This window comes from Carassius auratus, unplaced genomic scaffold (genome assembly GCF_003368295.1).
Source record: "Carassius auratus strain Wakin unplaced genomic scaffold, ASM336829v1 scaf_tig00039114, whole genome shotgun sequence".
Lineage (NCBI taxonomy): Eukaryota > Metazoa > Chordata > Actinopteri > Cypriniformes > Cyprinidae > Carassius > Carassius auratus.
Genome location: NW_020526491.1, coordinates 14,562 through 26,240, shown reverse-complemented (window position 1 = coordinate 26,240; position 11,679 = coordinate 14,562). Strand labels below are relative to the sequence as shown.

The 11,679-nt window shown below is 35.8% G+C and overlaps 1 protein-coding gene across 2 annotated transcripts; it reads left to right on the top strand.

Moving 5' to 3' along the window:
- The first annotated feature begins 4,015 nt into the window (after positions 1–4,015).
- Positions 4,016–6,949, top strand: LOC113083700 (uncharacterized). Of its 2 annotated transcripts, none has more exons than XM_026254684.1 (6): positions 4,016–4,101; positions 4,201–4,518; positions 5,679–5,720; positions 5,923–6,012; positions 6,264–6,325; positions 6,509–6,949. In XM_026254684.1, the coding sequence occupies exons 1-6, from the start codon at positions 4,074–4,076 to the stop codon at positions 6,584–6,586; spliced, it is 618 nt and encodes a 205-aa protein (XP_026110469.1). In that variant the 5' UTR covers positions 4,016–4,073; the 3' UTR covers positions 6,587–6,949. The 2 variants fall into 2 exon arrangements, with proteins under 2 accessions (XP_026110469.1, XP_026110468.1); XM_026254683.1 differs by having other exon boundaries at positions 5,676–5,720.
- Positions 6,950–11,679: the final 4,730 nt, after the last annotated feature.

The window sequence follows — 11,679 nt, the reverse complement described above, 5'->3', positions numbered from 1 at the left end:
AGCCTACTACTTTCCATAAAAAGTAACTGGGTAATGCGATTTGTTACTTTTTATGGAGTAATGCAACATTGTAATGCATTACTTTTAAAAGTAACTTTCCCCACCAATGTTCTCTGTGTTTGTGATATCATCCTATAAAAATAAAGAGATTATTTTAGTCATCAAAATCGTGTACAACTTTAAAGGAAAGAAACCAAAATGTGCTCACATGCTCGTTTTAGTTTTCATGAAATCTGGTATGGACAGCAAACAAGAAGTGAACATTGTGTGTCCACATCTGGAGGTTGCACAAGTGTTTAGGGTAAATGAATCATCCAAAATGCACTACTTAATGGAATTGAATCGCATCACTTCCTCATAAAATTAAATTTGTCTTGGAATAAACTAAACATTTCATCGACTTTTACACATAATAACCTAAAACCTCATGACAGCAACAAAACATTGCATGATAGGCTGATAATAATAGGGTAAAAGCTATAAATAAATTTGAAAGACTTTTACATTTTATATTTGAACATTTCCGATTTCCACTGAAGTAAAAAGTCAAAATCTGCAGACTGCATCTGATTGCTTTTTATTTTTTATTATATTTTTGATCCCTCGTGTACAGGTGCATCTCAATAAATTAGAATGTTGTGGAAAATTTCATTTCAGTAATTTGACTCAAACTCATGTATTAAATTAATTAAATGCACACAGACTGAAGTAGTCTAAGTCTTTGGTTCTTTTAATTGTGATGATTTTGGCTCACGTTTAACAAAAACCCAACAATTCACTATCTCAACAAATTAGAACACTTCATACAACTAACACAAAAAAAAAACATTTAGTGAATTGTTGGCCTCCTGGAAAGTATGTTCATTAACTGTACATGTACTCAATACTTGGTTGGGGCTCCTTTTGCTTTAATCACTGCCTCAATTCAGTGTGGAATAGAGGTGATAAGTTTGTGGCACTGCTGAGGTGGTTTGATAGTGCTTCTCGTAAATCTACACACATGCGAATGCCTCCTCATTTTTTCTGCACTACTACAATTGGTGAAACCCAAGGTGATGCATAAACTTTCTCAATAACACCTAGGTGAAGAAGATGTTGAAGTTCTTCAGAAACAGCATTACGAACAGACAATGGTAAACAAGTTTTTGACGTACAGGTGCAACATTGGAAGAGATCTTTACCTTATGCAGGAAACCTTTTGCACATCCCAATTTATCCACAGGCACTGAAGCAGAAAATGTACTGCATTGATATAGCGCTTTCAACAGACCACATGGCCATCCAAAGCGCTTTACAATTTTGCATTCACCCATTCACACACTCATTCACACACCGACTGCGGTGTCAGCCATTCAAGGCGCCATCCAGCTCGTCGGGAGCAGCTGGGGTTGGGGTGTCTTGCTCAAGGACACCTCGACACTTGGTCAGGTGGAGCCGGGGATCGAATCACCAACCTTCCAGTTTTTAGACAACCTACATGAACCACTGAGCCACTGCCACCCCAAATGCCCATTACATGTGCTGGAAGTTGAGCAGATTTTATCGGAACAGAAAATCCTCCAAAGTGAAGATGCAGACCTTTAATTATATCCATTCCGAGAAGAGCAGTGTCTGACTCAACTATAAAAAATTAAGTCTCACAGTTAACATAATTCTTGGTAACAGTAACCGGTAAGCATCCAAGCACTGGTATTGGATCATGGGAATAAGTCACCAATTCAAAAGGGAAAAGGCAGCAAGGCATCTTTCTTAAAGTATGTCTTGTACACAGATTTTGACAAAATGGAAACAGAGGGCCCAGAATCTGCTATCAACTCCATAGGTACAGAAGCAGAAGCGGTTGTGATTGTAGCAGTACACTTAATCTCATCAGTTAGCACATTTTGCATGTTTAAAATTTTAAGTTCTGGCAATTCAATTGAATTTACTGAGCGGGTTTCTTGTGAACGACATTCTCTTGAAAAATGTCCAATCTTTTGACAATTATGCCATTTTCCTGAAACAGCAGGGCATCTAGAATCATTTGCAAGATGTTTAGATGATCCACAACGATAACATGCATGGACTGAAGTCATCTTAGAAGCTTTAGAAGAAGTATTAAAGGAAACAGAAGGCTTTGTAGATGCAGATTATTTAGTTTTATACTGACAAACAACTGCCATAGACTTATCTTGTATTGCTTGCACAGGCACCAGCTTCCCATCTAATTATAGTTTTAATTTGTTCACCAGCAGCTTCAATTTGAGTAGCAATTATGATGGCTTTACTAAGAGTCAAATCAGTTTCCAACAACAGTTTTTCTCTAATACGATGACTGGCCATATTTTCTACTAATTGATCATGTAACATTTCATCAAGATTTGATCCAAACTCACATGGGGCTGCTAAATCTCGGAGTGAGGTTACATATTGTAGGACTGTTTCGCCAGGTACTTGAGCTCGTTTTCTAAAAGTATGCCATTCTGCAATTACATTCCGTCGAGGAACAAAGTATGCTTGTAAAACCTCAGTAGCTTCCTCCATCGTCTTTCCTTGATTTGGCAAAGTATAAAATAATCTCTGACCTTCTGTGCCCTAACAAAAAGCTTTGGGAAATAAAGCTTTCTTTTGTGCAATAGGCCATTCAAATCCAGATGCATTAATGACCAATAAATAATTTCTGAACATCTTTAGCCAAACATCAAAGGATATCGAAGGCTCACCTGGACATGGCAGAAATGGGGTAGGAAATGATGCAACTGCAGCCATCTTTCATTCATAAAGGTAAAATCCTCGTCGCCAATTTTGTAGCGTTTCAAGTCCAGGTAAGCATGAAGAGTCAGATTCCAGAAGTTACATATTCAAAGATTTATTAGCATTAAAGGCCAACAACAAACATAGCCTGTATATTTATAAATTGTTATTTTTTAATCATTGTTTAGAAGTCTGAGGTGAACGTCAGTGAGCATTAGAGAGGAGTAAGATCTGTTCAGATCAGCAGCACTGTTTCTCCTCAGATCCACCGACAGATCCTGAAGTTCAGTCAAACTCTGTGTATGAAACACCTTCATACTGAGAGATTGTGGTGATTTATCACTGTTTGCTTCAAATTATCAGAATTGTTACCCAAAATTTTTACACTTTAAAACAGGATTTTCTTTTGCCTTTTTGTAATAAAAATGACTGAAATCTGTCTGAAATTAAAATGTCATGTAAGATTTCAAATAAAGTTTCCTTGTGCTATGAATCAACTTTGTAATGTTTTAGATCGTTTGTTTACTTCTCTTTTTGAGTGACAGCAATTATTATTCACTCCCCTAACTGATCAGGTGACAAGTGAAAGTAATATCTGGATGCAACAAACAAGACTGATAATCACTTTTTTTTTCAGAACTTGCTGTGGTCATTTCTAGTGTTCATTAACCAGCTGATTTGAGTATTTGTGCATTTTTGGCATTTGTGCATTTGTGTTTTTGTGGCATTTGTGGTATTTCATTGATCTTAAATACTTAAAGGCCCTTGAAGAGATGGTTTTCACATCCTCTTTTACTATATAATGAATACATAATCATATTTTTCTTAAAACTATGTATCTAATCTGGTATTAATGTTATGCCAATGTCTGTATTTGGTATCTGAGAGGTGACTGACGGCATGCAGTAACTGTTTACTCATTCATCCCGGCTTTCAGAAAATAAAATATGTGTTTGTTTTGCAATAATTCATCAGAATCATTATATAATCAAAAGTTATATGCCTTAAAGGCTCACTAATGGCAATCACAGTTATGTAACTGTTATGTTTGGTTAACATTTCTAATACTTTTTAGGGTGTACCATTAGTCGCTATATATTTTGAAGTTGCTAGAATTATCTGTACGGTTAGCGTATCACAACCTGTAGAATTGACATCAACCTTTTTTCTACAGTCTTTGGAAGTGTGGAGAATAGTGAGTTTTCGAGTCAGTTCAAGTTTAACCACATCTTCTTTGTGGGAGTGGTGTCCTTCTTCTTCTTTTTAAGTTCTGCAGCATTTCTGCTCAGATTCACTCTAAAGTTAACCTCCTAACTGTATATGAATTAAACAACCAGAGAATGAGGACGGTGCAGCTTTTACTCTTGTGTAAGTTGAAGTTAATTCAAGATTTTGTTCTGTTTTTATTATTTTATTGTCATGTGTTTAATATAAATAATCTAAATAATATGTTTGTTTTTTGTGTAGGTCTGCTGGTGTGTCAGACTACAGAGAGTTTAACTGATAAACTGGTGAATTTAGGGGCAAACGTGACTTTAGACTGTCCGATTGATGTAAAAGACATTTATTGGGTTTTCCAGAAACTGACAGACTCTCCTCTGCTGATACTGCGAACTTTCACAACACAATCTAAAACAGACAAAAGGCTAAGAAACAAATATTCATCACTTACTTTTAGCCGATTATTTATAATGAACGTAACTATGAATGAATTAGGAATATATTATTGTGTAAAACCAGACAAAACTCTACAGATCAGCAATGGCACCAGACTTTACATCACTGGTAAGTGTGTTTAAAATTATCTCTACAAATTGATCAGTTGTTATACATATAAGTAGTTATTATCTACATATTGCATTAAATTTGTATTTTAACCTTTATTTCTATCAGAGGTAAATGAAAAATGTACGTATGTTTGGTATTTCCAAACACTAAACTCTTGCATTTTCTGTTCAGAACAAGCTGCTCGAGATCACAATCAGACAGAACTGAAAAATAACTCGCAATGTCAGAAGTCTCTCATAGTTTTGTGCTTCATACCAATCATTGTGATGTTACACGATATGATGTCATTTTCTGTTATTTTTCCGTTATTTAATGAAGAACTTAGTACAAAATTCCCGATGTTGCTCTGATTTTCACGAAAATTTAACCAGATCCTCTTCAGACCATGCTGAAAAAAGTTATGGAGTTATTAAGTTGATTTGTCTAACCATTTTCGAAAAACGTGTGATAGAATTTTTATTTTGTGAAAACAGTAGTAAGGCTGTATCTCCTCAATGGTTTAATGTATTCAGACCAAATCTTAGTCCATGACATCACAACCATGACCTGAGATTAAATTTCAGCACAGCACCACCTAGTGGTCAGAACATTTGTAAAATTGCTATTTTTGCTTATAACGTTTGAATGATTTGGCCAAAAATCAAAACTGGTCTCTTTAGATTCACTGGAGCATGCCGATTCGAACCATAACCAGTTTTCCCATGTCAGCCATTTTGGGCGTCATCCATTTTGAATGTTGTCATAAAAAGCTATATTTTACCAATGCATTGGCATAATGAAACTCGATGTGTATATTCAGCACTATGCTCTGATGGGACTCAAAATGTTTGGGGGCAGCACCACCTTGTGTTCAAGCTGTATCTGAGGCTGTATCTCTGCAAAGCTTTGACATATTGACACCTCATACTGACCACGCCACATCCGTTTGGTGACAGCGCCACCTGTGGTCAAAAGTGATAAATATTGCTTAACTAATAATAATGACATTTCTAAAAATACTAACAACATTGTTATATTTGTCTATTACTTTTGTCATTTCTGAAATGATATTTATGCAGATTTGTTTCCAATCTAAATGTGAAGGATGAATACCCTTTATTTTAAAAGTTTACTAACTATCCAAACAATAAATTAATACTTTGCTTTTCTAAAAGAAGTGTCTCAAGATGACAGCAGTAATACCACACTGCCCATCACTGGTAAGTCACTGTCAGTAAATATATTCAAAATAAATAACTAAATGTCATGAATGCATGGCATTTATTAATTTTTTCTTACAGTTATTCAAACATTATAGAAGTTACTTTACCAGGACATTTTTCTAATAATTATAGAAACATTACAGAAGTTACTTTACCTGGCTGTAGAAGATAAAACTTGATATTTTTCTCAAAAACACAGAATCTCTTCGAAGTCACAATCCACCACAAGATCAGATTCCCATCATTATTTTAAGTCTGTTGACTGTTGCGCTGTTTGCTGCAGTGATAGGTGAGTTAAAAATCAAGACCATAATATATTTAAACCATGTGATGTAAAGATATCTAAGCTTTAAAAACATTTTTTACATTTATTATAGATATTATACTTGATATAAAATAATTAAAACATATTTATAATAATAATATTATAAATTATATATAAAATAATAATGAATTATACATAAATATAATATTTAAGTACAGTTTTGTTTGTATTATTTATTGAGTAGCAGCATTTAATCAAATATTGTGCTACTCTAGGTTTATTAATGATGAACCATAAACTGTCTAAGGAAATTCCTAAATATGCCAATTTTCATCAGGTAAGATGTTTCTTATTGCTGTTTATGTTAAAATGTTGGTTATTATCACTGCTTTTGCAATTTTTTTTATATTCTAGAAAACAAAACAAGAAATGTTTAATTAAATAATTAATTTGTAAACATAAAGAACTGGCTTGATAAATGGAAATAAACATGCATGATTTTTTTTTGTCATTTGTTTAGATTTCTACAATGAAGTTTGGTGAGAGTAACAGAGGAAAAACAGATACTGTATATCTAGAGGTGCTGCCAAATATCTAGAGGTCCTGTGTGAAACAGTGATTTGTTGCTGTTTGCTTCAAATGAGCAGAATTATGCACTTTTCCTAAACATGTAATGAAATTACTTGACCTTGTCTGTTCATAATAAAACATGACTTAAATATGTCTGCAATGAAAATGTCCATCAAGTTTTATAATAACGTTTGCTTTTGAATAATATACTCTGTAATGTTTTTGATTGTTTTTTATGTCTTTCTGAGTTGCTAAAATCTGATTATATTGGGATGCAGTAACAGTAATGAGTTTATTCGCTCTCCTGTTTGATCATGTGACAGTGGATGTAATATGTGAATGTAACAAACACACAGCTTTTCATTTCACAAGACATTAACTGATGGACTGGAGTGGTGTGGATTACTTGTGGATTATTATGATGATTTTATCCATTATATTAGGACTCTCATTCTGATGGCACCCATTCACTTTAATAGATCTATTGGTGAGCAAATGATGTAATGCTACATTTCTCCAAATCTGTTCTCATTAAGAAACAATGATCTAAATCTTGGATGTCCTGAGGGTGAGCACATTTTCAGCAGTTGTTTAGTTTTGGGTGAACTCTCTCTTTAAAGAGACATTGTAGGTTGTCCAGTCATTTTGAGTTCAACTACAACTTCTTGGGAAGGGAGTGGTTTCCTTTTATTTCTTAAGTCTTGCAGCACTTCCTCTCAGATTTGCAAGTTAACCATCTTATTGTATATGAATTAAACAACTGGTGCAGCTTTTACTCTTCAGTAAGTTTTAAGTTCATGCCCAGAATAAGACGGAATATTGTTTACAGCAGTGAACACACACACACACACACAGAGAAGTGGGGAGCCAGTATTGAAGGAGGAAGAGAGCACTGTTCATTCGCCCCACTACACTTCCTGCTGAACCTGATACTCGAACCCACAAGTTTGACTCGTTAACCATTAGGCCATGACTGACCCACAAACAGAAATAATCTGAAATGAAATAATCTGAATGATCTGTGATCTGATTTGAACAACCCCAGACTGACTGACCTGTGTTTTGTTTTATTAAGTCAAGTTGATTACTATTTTTTGTTTATATATATATATATATATATATATACACACAAACAATTAAGCTAACAATGTTTTACTCTAATTTTTCAGCAGAATATACTTCTCTAGACTGTATGAGATGAAGGGATGTATTGTACCTCTTCTTCATTTCTGCAGAAAATCTGCTTCAATTCCTCATTTTGACATTGCTGGTGTCTTTTCGTACAGGCTTTGACTTTGAGCTGGAATAACAATCATAAAATAGCTTCAGAAAACATCACAATGTTCAGTATGATGTATAAAACAATCAGAGACTGCTGTGTCATCTGATGTTGTGACTGTTAAAAATAAAGGTTTTAAATGTTACAACTTACAGCAACCTATGCATTGCACAGGTGAAGGATAAAAACATCATGAATCCAGTCATAAATCCATAAAAAGTCAGATCTAACATCTGTTTTTGACCTTTTTGATTTACACAGACCACTGTCATGTCTGTGTGGGGTGACAGGGCCCTGGTGAGATGGCAGTCAGGGTGCCAGAGGGGTCATATAGCCATAAATATTTAACCACATCTTCTTTGTGGGAGTGGTTTCCTTCTTCTTCTTAAGTTCTGCAGCACTTCTGCTCAGATTCACTGTAAAATTAACCTTCTTACTGCATATGAATTAAACAACCAGAAAATGAGGAAGTTGCAGAATTTACTCTTCATTAAACTGAAATTCATGCAAGATTGTGTTAAGCCAGTGTAAGGGCCTGACGACTGGTGTGATATGCTCAGATTTTCAGGTTCTAATCAGAATCCTGGTAGCAGCATTTTGGATGAGCTCCACTGCTCCGGGTGTGTGTATGTGTGTTTGTGGCACATCTAACAATTAATTTCACCAATGCATTGGCAGAGGGAGTCAATGGGGCTGTAGTCATTTGGGGATGAGGCTAGGTAAATCTGGGTATCATCAGCATAGCTGTGATAGGCAAGTTGTTTTTTTCTCATTATTGACTTAGTGGCACCATATACAGGCTAAACAAGAGCGGTGCAAGAATTGAGCCTTGTGGGACTCCGCATGTCATGGACGTCCACTTGGACTTATGCTCTCCTAGACTCAGATAATAGCCTCTCCCTTCTAAGTATGATCTGAACCATTTGAGTACCATCCCAGAAAGCCCGACCCAGTTTTCCAGTCTCTCTAGTAGTATGTTATGATTGACAGTGTCAAACGCAGCACTGAGATCTAGCAATACCAGCACTGATATTTTGCCAGAGTCACAATTTAAGCGAATATCATTTATTATCTTAAAGCTGCGGTAGGGAACTTTTGACGCTCTAGCGGTTAATAAACAGAACTGCTTGCGTCTTGCGGAAGAACATTGTAGCCGGAACTACTTCTCTCTGTTTATGTCTATGAAGAATCACAAAGGTACTGGGTTACTCTGCCACGGTGCTCCCGAAATCTAAAATAGTCCGAATATAAACACTTATTATAGGTGCACCCTAGTGATTCAGGACAAGCTAAAAACACGGTTTGGAAAATGGATTCATGGTGTACTCGCTTATTATGTCAATTTTTCTACATTTTGAACACAAACAAAGTTACGGACCGCAGCTCTGATTGGTTGTTTTTTACCGGGAGCAATGGAGTTTCTGCAAATGGCAATAGGACCACTGGGAGGAGCCAGAGGAGCTTGATTTTTTCACAGATTATCTGTCTCATATTCTACTGTCAGGACATAATGACAGGTTTAATAAATATGTAAAAAATATTTCACCTTATATACTCACCTTTAATGAGTGCTGTCTCTGTGCTGTGATGCTGTCAGAAACCTGATTGAAAATTGTTCAGGTATCCATGTGAGTTTAAGTTTTTGTTCAGCTGATTTAAAACTACCTATAATTTTGCCTATAAAAAGAAGATAAGATATTGGTCTAAAATTGCTCAAAATGGTGTTATCAGGATTGCTCTTTTTCAGGAGGGGCTTAACAACTGCAGTTTTCGGGGAGTTTGGAAATGTCCCAGAAAGAAGTGAGGCGTTCACCACTTCTAAAAGATCTGTTATTATAGCGGGGACCCAACACATATCACTGAGTGCTGCTATCAGTTGTTTTTGGTTCACCTTCAGCAGATAGAGGGTTTGTGCCCTGGCGTTGTGGCAGCGGTCGGAGAGCTCTCATAGGAACAGGGCCCACAGGCTTTGGTGGTTGGGGGGCCAGCCGATTTTTGGTGATTTCTGCGCCTTGCAGCGAACGAGTCTGAGAGTTAAGTCCCAGCATACACCAATTCCTCCATTTTCTGTGAGAAGCACAGAAGTGGAGATGCTGGAAAGAGGAATAATGTGTCCGGTGAGCGGGGCTGTGTCTCTGGTGTTTCCGGTGGCTGTGATATGTTGTCCTGGCTTCCCTGGCTGTTTTCCAGAAAGTCGTCCTCGGTTGCTGAATCTTGTAGCTGTTTTGATACATCACAGTCAGTCTGTGAGGAGCTCTGTGGGCAGGGCTCAGCCAGGGTAGTGTCCCTGAGCAGTGCTTGTTGTGGCTGCATGGTGTTATCAGTGTCCTTGTGGGATACAAGGGTTAAATCCTAGACAAATCAGAGAAAAGTACAGAAATAAGAAGCAAAGCGCGGAGCAGTAAGCTAGAACGTCCGAACGGTAACGAAGCGGGAAACAAATCTAGTAGATGAAGGATTCACAGACAAATATTCAACATTAACTTTGAGCTGTTTATTTATTGCTAAAATATCTACTGATGAATTAGGAACGATGTACAAACTGAGTTAAACTGGTATCTTAACTTTTATTTCTGTCCGAGATCTACAAAAACGCTGATGAATATTTGGTATTTCTGAACAAAACTCTTCACAGAAGCTGCTCAAAATCAGAAAGAGACAGAACTGAATCAGTCACAACATCAAACAAACAGTAGGCTCAGATTGTTTTATACGTCATACTGAACATTGTGATGTTTTCTGCAGTGATAGGTGAGAAGTCAGGATTCTGTGTGTATTATACAAAGCAGCAATAATAAACAATATCAAAGACCTTAAAATTATTATGTGTTACTTGATACATTATGATATATAGTGATGAAGTTTATAGTATTTAATCACGAATGTCGGTTCTGTTTATGGCCTATTTCAGATCAAACTCCAAGTGTGTAAAAAAAGACACCAGCAATATCAAGATGAAGAATCATTAATTCAGATCTGAATGTGTTTAGTGAATCTAATCTTTCTACATGAACATTAGAAGCTCATTTCTCTTTTGTTTTGTAGTTTTCTGAAGTGGAGTTTCATCTGTTTCTCCTGACCAACAACACTTTTGTTCCTTTTCAAAAGACAAAACCTAGACAAATATAATAGAGAGTAAATCATCTAATATAGTCTTATAGAAGTATATTCTGTTGTGAGTGAAAATGGTTGGCTTGACTGTTGTTTGTTTTATTGAATGATGTTTGATAGCTACCTAAGCATGTATGTGACGCAAAATTCTCAATATTTTATTTTCAGTATAGTTTATCTTTGTTTTTCTTATGATAAAGTCTAATAAATGAGCCCATACAACATGCTTGACTCAGGTATCATGTAAATAATGATGCAAATAAAAAAAGGCAATAAATAGACCTAAATAAATCACCCTTTTGTTGTTGATACAAAACCACATGACTTTCTTCTGTTAAACACAAAAGGAGAAATGAATGGTCAGTAGAGTTTTGTGTATGACGTGACCGGTTAGAGATTCCTCCTTCATAATGATCAGTGAAACAATGACCAGACACTTCTTAAAAGAGTTACAAATTAGATACAGATTCTCACAAGGACCGCTGACAGACAAAATAACTAATAATCTACATGAAGATGATTTTCAGTGTTAGCGAATAAATTTTTTTGTTTAATTAAGTCATCTGTGATTTAGTGACATTAAAGTCTCCTCAGTATAAGTTTAACAAACATCAGCTTTACGAGGGAAGGGCGCCATCTATCTGCTGAAACAAGAACCACCATTTGATGAGCCTCACTGAAGTAAACTCTCAAGAGTTTTATCAATAAAAAGGTTAAAAGCAAACGTTTCA

Excerpts from the sequence above, each read along its gene's own strand:
- LOC113083700 (XM_026254683.1), top strand. The coding sequence starts at position 4,074 with ATGAGGACGGTGCAGCTTTTACTCTTGT. Across the intron at positions 4,102-4,200 it reads GGTGCAGCTTTTACTCTTGT|GTCTGCTGGTGTGTCAGACT; the intron begins GTAAGTTGAAGT and ends TTTTTTGTGTAG. Across the intron at positions 6,326-6,508 it reads AATATGCCAATTTTCATCAG|ATTTCTACAATGAAGTTTGG; the intron begins GTAAGATGTTTC and ends TCATTTGTTTAG.